General features: G+C 46.6%; 1 protein-coding gene and 1 pseudogene across 1 annotated transcript in view; one reads left to right on the top strand and one right to left on the bottom strand.

Moving 5' to 3' along the window:
- Positions 1 to 12,376, top strand: part of Rbms2 (RNA binding motif single stranded interacting protein 2) — a 53,197-nt gene that overhangs the window by 28,362 nt on the left and 12,459 nt on the right. Inside the window, exons 3-5 of the mRNA XM_023707366.1 lie at positions 5,204 to 5,262; positions 6,189 to 6,280; positions 7,563 to 7,720. Coding sequence (XP_023563134.1) covers positions 5,204 to 5,262; positions 6,189 to 6,280; positions 7,563 to 7,720 — 309 coding nt within the window. The remainder of the gene's footprint in view (positions 1 to 5,203; positions 5,263 to 6,188; positions 6,281 to 7,562; positions 7,721 to 12,376) is intronic.
- LOC101584147 lies at positions 407 to 966 on the bottom strand (annotated as a pseudogene).

The following is a 12,376-nucleotide window of genomic DNA, read 5'->3' as shown; positions in this document are numbered from 1 at the left end:
GGTCCCTGTGCTTTGCTAAGCTTATTCTAAGTAGGTGCTCCAGACCACTGAGCCATCTCACCAGCCCGGCAATCATATTCTTGATGTAGACTGCTTACAGGTACATTCAAAAATTTTTCTACTCATGATTAAGTGCATACATATTTTAAAAATAACCCCAGATACATGATTTAAAAGAAAAACGTCAGTCTGGCACAGCTTTTTTTGTGTGCCAGAAGCAATGATCTTGAGAGTCCAAACTAAAAACTTTTATAAGGAAAAAACCCCATAAATCTACAAATGTCTCAGAAATTTGACTTTAAATGGGGGAAATTAAAATAACACAGAGCTTTCTAAAAAGTCTTTAACAAGATACCTTTGGAGCTCAATTAAAAAATAGTAAATATACTAATCAAGTTTCAGCACAGCTTCAAAAATCTTTATATGGCGATTTGGAAGGATGATCCTGGATGAGAAGTGTTATTCCTTGTGTATGTCATGTCTACAAGCCTCTCAGTTGTCATAATTTTCTCTGTAATTCCCTCCCGAGTATCGATCATAGCCTCCCTGGATTCTGCCACTATAGTCTCTGGATCGCCCATAACCATATCCATATCCTCCAGGTTGACTGTCATACCTGCCACTCCCATAGCCGTGGTCCCTACTACCTCGAGAGTAGCTGCAACCACGTCCATGGGCCCCAAAAGTACCTCCTCCTCTGGTGCCCCAGGCAGATTTGCCTGCATGGTCCACATGGATCTGGCGACCATCCCGGGACTCTCCATTCATGGCTCTCATGGCATCTGAGGCATGATCTGTGTTGGTAAAGGTGATGAAGCCAAAACCCCGGGATCGCTGAGTTTCCCGGTCCGTGACAACAACCACCTCAGAAATAGGGCCAAAGCTGCTGAAGTAGTCTTCTAGTGCCTGCTCGTCTGTGTTGAAATTGAGCCCACTGACGAAGAGCTTCCCTTCTTCAGAAGACATGGCAGCGAATTCAAATCCTGGAGATTAGAAAGTAATAAAGAACCATGGAGGGCAAGCGCTGAAGAACAAGGAGAACAGGGCTAAAACTTTATTCTTAATTGCTTTTTAAATTTCAATCATAAAATTACACACTCATTCCGCTTTTCCTGGACATTGGAGTTGTTTCCAGCCTGTGACTTTTATGAATGAACATAAATAGCATGCCATGAATTTACATGTATTTTATATAGGTAGGAGCCAAATTACTGGGTGACAGGATATACATGTGCCCAGATTTTGTAGATATTACTAAATAATTGTCTGAAGTGATTAATTCAGATTCCCAAGGCGAGTTGTTGCTGCTTCAAGTCCCAGAGGAGGAGAGGCAGAATATCTTGCCCCCAAAATGTAGCTGCTTAATGCTTTTAAGGTGCTCCATAAATCCCTCGCTCTGAGGTGTAGTGACTTGGACCGTGCAGATCACAGGGATTTCTTCTGGCATGGCCCAGGACTCCATCTCTAAAAGCTGGGTGTGAATACCAGACTGGTCCTTGCTTTACACTAGTCTTCCTTGCTAAGAAGGACGTAAGTGAAACACAGAAACCACTATCATTGTGTGGCAAGCTGGGGACAGACGTGTTGGTTCGAGGGGGAAAGAATATCATACCCATCTAGGTCTGTCATTTCTATACTTTGATTCTTGTACTAAACCATAATGTTTTTAAAAGTCCTGTCACGCTGGCCGTGGTGGTATACACCTGTAATCCCAGCACTCAGGAGGCTGAGGCAGTGGGTTTACTGAGTTCCAGGCCAGTTTGGGCTACAAAGTGAGGCCCTATCTTAAAAAAAAAAAAAAAAAAAAAGTAACACAGGGTAAGATAGAGAAGAAACTCAGCTGACTTCACTATGGTTTTAGATTTTGGCCTGGACCCTTCTGAAGATTGTGCGGCAGGGTGGAATCCGAAGGCTTAGCTTGTGAGTGGGAGAAGGAACGGACCCACTCACAAGGGACTGTGGGGAAGGAGCAGGGAGGCAGTGGGTGGAGCTTTGCAGGTGGGCGGAGCCTTTGTAGGAAGGGTGTTTCTCCTGCGCTGAAGGACTTCCTGCCTTTGTCTCTGTGGTCTTTTCCTGGATTGTCAGGGAAGTAAACGTTGCTGGGTCCTGAACTCTAGTGGGCCGGAAGGAGGGGTGTGGCCTGGGACTGGAACTCCGGGTTCTCTTGGAGGGGCCTCTTCCAAGGAGGAAGCAGCCATGACCCAGCTGTTGCCAGCTGCAGTGGAAATTGTGAGCTCAGTCTCAGGCTGCTAGACCACAGCAGGCTCCACCCTGGGGCCTTGATAGGGATAGCAGCATGTGTGTCTTCTGGCCTGTAGTCAGACTTCTCAGTCCCTCCTCTTGCCTAAATTTGGGAAAGAATCCAAGTATGTAGCCCTGAAGGCTAGGATCACCACAGCCATACCTACCTCCTCTAATGTGCTTTCCCCCAGCCTCCAGGGCATTGCTTGGTTTATTCTGTCTAATCCTTTGGGTCACAGAAGTTCCACTGAAAAAGTCAGTGAGAGGCTACCAAGGAGTGAAAACAAATAAATCAATCATCGTGTGCTCTTTAGGGATAAGAGGATAGATGGGGAAGAATACTTGTTCGGGTATTGGTCTCAAAGTCAGCCCCTGCCCACAGTTTCCAGCTAGCCTTCATACTTTAGACTTTGTTAGTGGTTTCTCTTTTGCTCATTCACATTGCCAGCCTCCTGGAGTGAGGTGGGGAGGCTTTCTCTCCTGAGTGCCTCTCACACCACCCCTTACCCATGATGCTCCCCTACGAAACTTGGGGCTCTACAGGACTGCTGCCAAACCAGAATGTTCAGAAAGTTGAAAAACATTTCTCTCATGCAAATATAGAATGAATGAATATGTATTAAAGATGTATTTAACTTACTAATGGAAGCAAGATGGAAGGTGGAAGAAGGGGTTCAAAAAATTTAGGAACTGAGTGTTCGTTGGCACTGAAGAAAGAATGTTGGAATAATATTGCTAGGTGAGACACAAAATCTGGTTCTTTATCCTGTCGTGCAGGATAAAGACAACAGTAACCCAACTGGATGCGGTAGTGCACCCCCATACCCGGCACTTGGGAGGCTGAGGCAGGAGGATCACTGTGAGTTCAAAGCCAACCTGAAGGGCCAGGGAGATGGCTCAATAGAATAAGCGCTTCCCTGGCAAGCGCAAGGGCCTGAGTTCAATCCCCAGTTCCGCAAAAAAAAAAAAGTGAACCTGAACTGCATAGTGAGATCCTGTCTCTAAAAGACAAAACAAACCAGTAGCCTTTGGGATTTTCTTTCTTTGTTTTTTCTTTTTCTTTCTTTCTTTCTTTTTTTTTTTTTTTTTGGTGGTGTTGGGAATCGAACCCAAGGCCTTCACGTTAAACTGCATCCCCAGCATTTTTTGTGTTGTGATAAGGTCTTACTAAGTCACTAAGTTGCCTAGACTGGGCTGGAACTTGTGATCCTCCCACCTCAGCCATCCAGAGTGCAGGGAGTATAGGCTTGGATCACATAGCAGGACACTTTTTTTTTTTTTTTTTTTAACCATGGCCTTTTAAAAACTGCTGTTTTACCTAGTGGTGTTTCCATAACACCTGAAAGACATAATCATATTTTGACAATGAAAAGTTGAAGTCTTAGAATATGATTAGGCAAACTGGGCAAGGAGGTACAAACTTGTAACCCCAGCACTGGAGAAGCTAAGGCAGACCACAAAATTGAGGCCTTCCTAGGCTACATGGTGAGTTCAAGGCCAGCCAGAACTGCATAGTGAGACCTTGGTTCAGCCTTACTCCCCCAACAAAAGCAGGAGAGTGCCATTTGCAGGAAGTTAAGGTTGAGGATCCCATCAATATTATAACAGTAATAATAGTGGGATATTTCAGGAGGTTACCATTTGGTAAACGTTAGTAATTTTTTTTTGTGGAAATTGAACTCTGGCCCTTGCGCTTGCCAGGGAAGCACTTATTCTACTGATCCATATCTCTCTCTTTCTCTCTCTCTTTTTTTTTTTCGCCATGCCAGGGATTGAACTGAGGACCTTGCACTTGCCAGGCAAGTGCTTATTCTACTGAGCTAGCTCCCTGGCCCAGCTCCAACATTAGTACTTTGTAGTCATTAATTCATTTTATATTCCCAGTAACCCATTTATTTAGTTAGGCTTTTGAGAGGAACTTGCAGCGACCCTCTACCGTCAGCCTCCCATGTGCTGGGATTACAGGTGTGCACCACCATGCCCAGCCAGGAATAGTATTTGCACCCAACTAGAGTTTGACTGAGATTGACTTTCCAGTAGAAATAGAATGGGACTGGGGCAGTAGAAAGAGAAACGTCCATAGATTTTGAGGAGGAATGGTATTGTACAAAAGCAGATAAGTAATGTCAGGGGTTATTTTTAGCTTCAGAGAGTGCCATCCAGAGCGCTGCCCTTGCACTCTGCAGTGTGGCCAGCACCAAGCTCCTCTTCACAAAGCCAATCCTTACTCTCCAGTGGATGCCTGAGTCCTGGTGGAAGAGAGGGGTGCTCGGTGCTGCGTGCACTACTGTTCCTTCAACCCTTGCAACTTCCTCTGTGGGAACAGGTCTGTAACAGGTCTCTCCCGAGGGTGAGTTGTTTTGGACTGAGGGCTTACCTCAGGGTCTTGGCACTGAGCCACCTCTACTGCCTGCACCCTTCTGAAATGGGCTCTTGCTAAGTTCCCAGGCTGGGCTTGAACTTATATTCCTCTTGCCTCAGCCTGTGGGAGTCCTGTGATTATAGGTGTGTGTTACTATCCCTGGCTCAAGGTGACACTTTTAATTTTTGGGGTGTGTATGTTGAGATAGGAGTCTTTCTTTATATACTTCAGGTTGCTCCTGAACTAACGGGGTAATCCAGACTGGCCTCCAACTTGCAGTAATCCTCCTGCCTCAGCCTCCTGAGTGCTGGGGTTACACAGGTGTGTACTACCACGCCTGGCTTATCTCTTTTTCTTTCTATGAATCTGAGTAGGAAAAATGATTCCACTGGCACAGAGGGAAGCATGCTCCATCCAGATGTCTTTTCTTTTTTTTTTTTTTTTTTTTGTGGAACCGGGGATTGAACTCAGATCCTTGTGTTTGCCAAAGGAAGCACTTATTCCACTGAGCCATCTCCCCGGCCCAATCCAGATGTCTTTTCTTTGTCCCATGCTTGCTCCCTACACTGGCTCATTACTTTGCACTTTCCTTTCACTTAGATATGGCAAGATCGTCTCCACTAAGGCCATATTGGACAAGACCACAAACAAATGCAAAGGTGAGAGGAGAGCTGTCCCCAGTGGCTGAGAGAGGGTAAGAGAGGCTGCCTCACTGCCTCCCTTGAGTGCAGAGAGGCCCAAGTGCCCGGGCTGGGATGGGACTCTGAGGGTTTGGGAGTGGAAAACCTAGTGGGTACTGAGATTCCCTGGCAGACAGCTGGAGCCCAAAGTGCTGTTTGGGGTTTGAAGGCCACAAGGCTGCAGTTTCCTTGAGTCCTCTGGGCTCACTTTGGACTTTGTTTCCTTAGAGGGGTGATAGAGTTGGGGAGGTGAGGTTGTTTCTGTTTTGTAAAGCAAGATCATTGCTTTTTTTTTGTCTTTGGTTTTTGGGTTTTGTCTTTCTGGGACAGGGTCTCGCTCTACAGTTGAGCCTTGAGCTCACTTTGTAGCCCAGGCTGGCCTAGAACTCAGAAGGATCCTTTTGCCTCAGCCTCCTGAGTGCTGGGAGGTCATTGCCTTTTGGCAGAGGAGGCAGGGGCACTTGGTAGGTGTTATTTTCCAAGGATGAGCAGTTCAGTGTACAGCTGGAGGAATGGGAGGAGGAGAGAAGGCTGCACGTGGGGTGGGAAGGTCGTCAGCTCTGGAGAGGCACTGGGAGGTCTCTAGGCCACCTCTGGGGCTCCCTCAGAAGTGTGTGTGGTGGGGGCTGTGGATCCTGTGGAAAGACCACTTCCTGAAGCCTCAGGTTACAAGGGGGTGGGAGCCAGGTGGGCACACAAGGACCTCGTTGCGCTTGGCACTGTTGACCGCTAAGTGGCCCAGTGCCAGGTATGAGCAGTGGAGTGGAGGATAAAGACCTAAACTTACTTTCTTTTTCTCCCTGCCACTTCCCTCACATGGGTCTTAACTCTTCCTCTGTCTCCTGAAAAGCCTGAGCCTCCCAGTCTCTCACCCCCATCTCCCATGATGCTGTTTCCTGTTCCAGGCTATGGCTTTGTGGATTTTGACAGCCCCTCTGCGGCACAGAAGGCTGTGACAGCCCTGAAGGCCAGTGGTGTGCAGGCCCAGATGGCCAAGGTAAGGACACTGTTGCTGTCCTGGTCCTCTGGAGCCTGCGTTGAGCTGCAGGGTCCTAGTCCTTAGGCTCTGTTGCACTTCTGGAGGCAGGACGGCCCCGCAGGCCATCCCAGCGCTTCCTGACATCTGGCTGCTCAGGCTGGGCCCTGGTCTGATTGCAGGCTGCCAGAGGAAGGCTGTGAGCGGAGGCCAGAGGCTGGGCCCTGCTCCCTCCTCACCACAGCAGGCATAAGAGTGGGAAGGCCCCTCGCAGTGCTGCTGCCTCAAGGCTCCACCCTGGCCCCACTGCCCTACCCAAGAGGCTGAGGCTGCAATAGTTTTGCAACATTTTCTGAGAAGCCAGTTGTGCAACTCAGAACAATGCTCTCTGCTTCCCAGCCTGGTCCCTGTAGGGGCAGAGAGTGGGCTGCGGAGGGGAGGAAACCACAGCGAGGAAGGAAACTGGCCCTCCTTCTCAGAGCTGCTCCGGGCTGGTACTTATTTATGAACTTATTCTGTCTAGCTGGCTTGGAAGCTAGAAGCTTTTCTGCACTCTCCTAGGACTTGCCTTTTCCAAGCTGTCAGGAATACCATCTAGAGAGCTGATTAGCAGGCCCACCTGCTCCGCTTTTCTGTAAGGGTTTAAGGGAAGGGAAGTTCTAAAAGGGAAGGCAGAGAGGGCTACAGCTGCTGGTGATCACTGTCTAGGCCAGCGTGGCTGCTTACATTCTATGCAGGCAGCCCAGGATAAGAGCAGCGCCCCCTCCGGAGGGGCACCCCGCTGTCCTCTGCCTTCTGGAGGGAAGCCTCTCCTTGTAGCCCGAAGGCTCACAGCTAGGACACCAGCGCCTTCCAGGTTTGTGGGACCCAGTGAGCTACTGTTTTGGCCCTTCCCAGCCCCTTCCTTCTCACTTTCCTTAGGACAGCTTCTTACTCAGAAGATTATGCTGTAGCCAGACAGGGTGGGGAGTCTCCAGGTGGTCCCTGCCCCGCCTAGCTCTCAGCTGGACACCATGGTGACTTGGTGACTTGCATGCAGATGAGCAGCGCTGGGGACAGGAGATGCTCTGCTCTCCTCCTGGCTCAGTACACAGCCCTTGGTGGCCTAGGTGTTGCCTGGCTGTGAGGGACGTTAAGGTTCTCTGTGGGTGTGCATATGCGGGTGTGTGGGTGTGTGGGTGTGTGGGTGTGTGTGTGTGTGGGCTCCTTGTACTCTCTTCTGAAGTGTCATTGTATAGATAAGGAGCAGGAGTGGGGATGGGGCAAGAGGTGTGGGCCTCATTACTCATTTTTACTTTCACAGCAACAAGAACAGGACCCCACAAATCTATATATCTCAAACCTGCCTCTGTCCATGGATGAGCATGAGTTGGAGGGGATGCTGAAGCCCTTTGGCCAGGTTATCTCCACCCGGATCCTTCGGGACACCAATGGGACCAGCAGAGGAGTTGGCTTTGCAAGGTGAGGGATGGCAGGTGTGGGAAGGGCCGAGGTTAGTCAACAGGGCCACTGAGGAAGCCACCAAGAACACCTGTGTCCATATTTGTGTCCCTTGGGGCCGGGGAGATGGCTCAGTAGAATAAGTGCTTTCTAGGCAAGTGCAAGGGCCTGAGTTCAATCCCTGGTTCCACCAAAAAATAAAAATAAAAATACATATTTGTGTCCCCTGCTAGGGCAGCATATGTCTGTAATCCCCACGCTCTGGGAGGCAAAGGCAGGAGGACTACAAGTTTGAGCCCATCCTGGGCAACTTCTCAAGATCATCCCTCAAAATAGAAAGTAAAAGAAGGGTCTGGGAATATAGCTGAGTGCAAAAGCCCTGAGTTTAACACAAAAACAAAACCTGATAAAAAAAAAAAAAAACTTACTCTATTTTACATTTCATTGACAATCCCCCTGCCTCAGCCCCTCAAGTGCTAGGATTACAGGTATGAGCTGCCATGACCAGCTCAACATTACATTATTACTTTTGCAAGACTGAGGGTCAAACCAGGAGCCTCACACGTGGTGGGCAAACACTGTACCACTGATCTCCACATGCCCCAGCCTCAACCCCTGAATCTTTTCACCAGTACTTGCCTTTGTCCTTTGATCCAGACCCAACCACAACAAAATAACTATGTATTTTTATAGCTGAGAGTTTCTTACCCATGTATCTTATTTAATCTTCATAATATCCCTGTAAATATTCATTATTCACCAAATAAAATATTATTTTACAATTAAAAGAAATTTCAGTTTGTGGCACCTTAGTAATCCCAGCTACTAGTCAGGCTGAGCGAGGAGGATCATGAATTCAAGCCATGCCTAGGCGATTTAGTGAGACCCTGTCTCACATCAAAAGGGCTGGGAATGTAGCTCACAGATAGAGGACTTGTCCAGCATATAGGAGGCTGTGGGTACTAAAAAGAAAAAGAAAAAAAAGATTTTCTGTGACTGGAGAGGTTTTTTTTTTTTTTAACTTGAAGACTATTAGATTATAATCTGGAGCTTTTTGTTTTACAATATTTTATCTTGTCTATGATTGCTCCCTTATTCCAAGTTTTTGACCTTGGGAATAAAGATTAGGTCCTTTGCTCTAGTGAGCGCAGTCTGGGTAGCACCCCCTGCTGGCAATCTCAGTCATAACCAAGGGAAGCTCCTAGGTTTGTGGGCATCACTGTCTGTACTAGAGATTGAACCCAAACTCACATGCAAGGAGCTCCGCTCCTGACCCTTTAACTTTCATGTTGAGCCATGTGTGGTGAGGCATGCCTGTAATCCCAGCACTTGGTATGCTGAGGCAGGAAGATCACCATGAGTTTGAGGCCAGCCTGGGCTAAATAAGTGAGTTCAGTGCCAGTCTGAATTCCATAGTGAGACCCTGTTCTCTAAAAGAAAAAACAACAAAATGTTTTGGGGTGCCGGCAAGGTAGCTCAGTGTACTGAAGTGCCTGCGTAGGCAAGCTTAGGTAAAGCACAGGCACCTCAGTTTGATCCCCAGCTCTGCCCCAGGGTGGACTGAGCCGGCCTCAAAGTCTGGGTGTAGTGGATGGAGTGTGCCTATAATCCCAGTGCTGGGGAGGCTGAAGATAGGAGGATCGCTGTGAGTCTGAGCTGCATGATGAAACCCTGTAACAACTAAATACATTTAAAAACATGTTTTGGTATCAGGAATCAAACTTAGGACCTTGTGCGTGCTGAGCAGGCACCATGCCACTGAGCTATATCACCAGTCCCAAAACTTCATTTTGAGGCAGAGTGTTGTTGAGTTGCTAGGATGACCTCAAACTTGTGATCCTCCAGCTCAGCCTCCTGAGTAACTGGGATGACCCAGGTGTGTTGCCATCAGGTTTGGGGTTTGAACTCAGTGCCTTCACCCACCGCAGCCCTTTTATTCAATTTTTATTTGAGGCAGGGTCTCCCTAAATTACCCAGGCTAGGCTCAACCTTGCAATCCTGCCTCAGCTCCCACAGTGCTAGGATTGCAGGCTTGTGCCACCACACTCAGCTTCTAATATAATTTGATACACAAAAGTGTCCGCTTAAAATTGTCCGGATCACTTCTTTTTTAGTAGCCACATTTCTCATTGTTGTTCCAGCATTGCTGATCCTTTTGATCTGTGTTTGCGAGCCACTTCCCTACGGAATTCTATACTAGTGCAAAATATGTTTAGATCTGTAAATCATGAGTCATGTTCTTGTAGTTTTCTCCAACACAAATAAGTATATAAGTTAATTCCTCCCCCATGGCCGTTAGACTATGTCTCGTGGCTCAAAAGATAATCATCTTCATTAGTTTTCAGTTGCCCCAAACAACATAAATATATTATTCATATGAAATTACTTTATATAGAGTAAATTTTATTGGAAATGCGTAAGTTCTGTTTAGGTTTTTTATTTTATTGTTTAGATTTTTTTATATTAAGTGATGCAGCCATCATTAAATATCATTTAGGCCAGGTGTGGTGGCAAAGACTGTAAACCCAGCACTTGGGAGGTTGAGGCAGGAGGATTGCCATGAGGTAGTCCCAAAACTTCATTATGTTGTTTGAAGCCATCTTGGGCTAGTGAGTTCAAGGCTAGTCTGAATTACGTAGAAAGACCCTGTCTTAAAAGTAAAAAATAATGAATAAATATAATTTATTGTTAAGACAGGGTTTTTTCTTTTCTTTTGTCTTTTTTCTTCCTTTCTTTTATTTGGTACAGGTCTCACTACGCAGTTCAGACTCGTAGTGATCCTCCTTTTCAGCCTCCCCAGCACTGGGATTACAAGGTATGCACCACTATGCCTAGTCTTCTTTTATCTTTTTTTTTTTCTTTCAGAACTGGAGATTGAACTCAGGCCCTTGTACTTGCCAGGCAAGCGCTTATTCTACTGAGCTATCTCCCCGGCCCCTTCTTTTATCTTTTTGAGACAGGGTTTTACTATGCAGTTCAGGTTGGCCTTGAACTCACTATGTACCCCAGGTTGGCCTCAGACTTGTGATCCTTTTGCCTCAGCCTTCCAAATGCTGGGATTACAAGTGTGAGCCACCATGCCTAGCGGGACAGCGTTTAATACCAGTTTTGTTCCTGGTTTTGTTTTCATGCTGTTAGGAGTTTTGTTATATAACTCTGAATTCCTTCTGAGTTATATACTAAGTACCAAGATGATATATCATCAAAATTGTTCTTTTGTTTAAGACAGCGCCTCACTACGGAGTTCAGCTGGTCCTGAGCTCACAATGTAGCCCAAGCTGGCCTCAAACTCATGGCAATCCCCCTGCCTCAGGAATGCTGGGATTACAGGCATGTGCCTCAAAATTAATTTTTAAAAATTGTCATAATTTGTAGAAATCCACAAAAAAAGTCCTCAACTTTATTAGAAGTAAATAATTGCAGGGGGCCTGCCCGGTAGCTCAGTTCTTTAAGTGGCTGCTTCAACAAAGCAGTCAGGCTCAGGTTGCTTGGGTTCGATCCCCACAACACAATACAGCCAGTCATGCCTTGAAGGCATTCCGAGCAAAAAACAAAAAACAAAAAACAAACAAACAAAAAAAAGAAGTAAATAATTGCAAACCGTCTGACTTACAAAAGACATTTGTAGTTGTTTTCAATACCTATTGTGTAGTTTTAGAATGGTTAAGAAGTACACTGAGACAAGGCTGGGCATGGTGGTACATGCCTGTAATCCAGCCCTTAGGAAGCTGAGGCAGGAGGACCCTTGCGTTTGAGGCCAGCATGAACTACATAGACTGTCTCTGAATGAATGAATGAATGAATGAATGAATGTTCTATCTGAGGCTTTTTGAAAGTTGCCTCCTAGAGAGGAATAGTTCCTAGATTATTGATGTACAGTATATACCAGAGCTTTATTTAAATATGAAAGTAGAAGAAAAAGGATACTATACATTATACAATATATAAGGCCCTCATCATTGCTTTGTTTTTTCTTCTTCTGGTCCTGGGAGTTGAACTCACATGTTGGGTAAACCCTTCACCACTAAGCTGCTGAGACAGGGTCTCACTGTTCGGTTCAGGTTGGCCATGAGCTCACTTTGTAGTGCAGGCTGCCCTCTGGACTCCCAACACTCCTCCTGCCTTAGCCTCCCAAGTGCTGGTATTACATGTGTGTACTACCATGCCTGGCATTTTTTTTTCTTTTTTTTAATTTTTTTTTATTTATGTGTGTGTATGTGTATGTGTGTGGCCAGCTCAGCCCACCGGGGGGCGGGGCTGGCTGGCATGTGGTGCTGGGGAATTGAACCGCGGTCCCTGTGCTTTGCTAAGCTTGTTCTAAGTAGGTGCTTTAGACCACTGAGCCATCTCACCAGCCCCCTGTTTTCTTTTGAGACAGGGTCTCACCGTGCAGTTCAGGCTGGCCTCAAACTGGCCACAATCCTCCTACCTCAGACACTTGAATGCTAGGATTATAGGCTTGTACCACCGTGCTTGGTGTGTATTTTTCTTAAGAGTACAGGTGAGGACATAATGCATTGTGTATGTTTTGCCCTTAGAATTCTTTTTGAAGGAATTTTTTTTTTTAAGAATTTTTTGGGGGGCTGGTGAGATGGCTCAGTGGTCTAAAGCACCTACTTAGAACAAGCTCAGCAAAGCACAGTGACTGCGGTTCAATCCCCCAGCACCACATGCCAG

This window comes from Octodon degus, unplaced genomic scaffold, assembly GCF_000260255.1.
Source record: "Octodon degus isolate 3935 unplaced genomic scaffold, OctDeg1.0 scaffold00287, whole genome shotgun sequence".
Taxonomy (NCBI): domain Eukaryota; kingdom Metazoa; phylum Chordata; class Mammalia; order Rodentia; family Octodontidae; genus Octodon; species Octodon degus.
The sequence above is the reverse complement of the archived record's forward strand: the minus strand, read 5'-3'. Positions and strand labels throughout refer to the sequence as shown.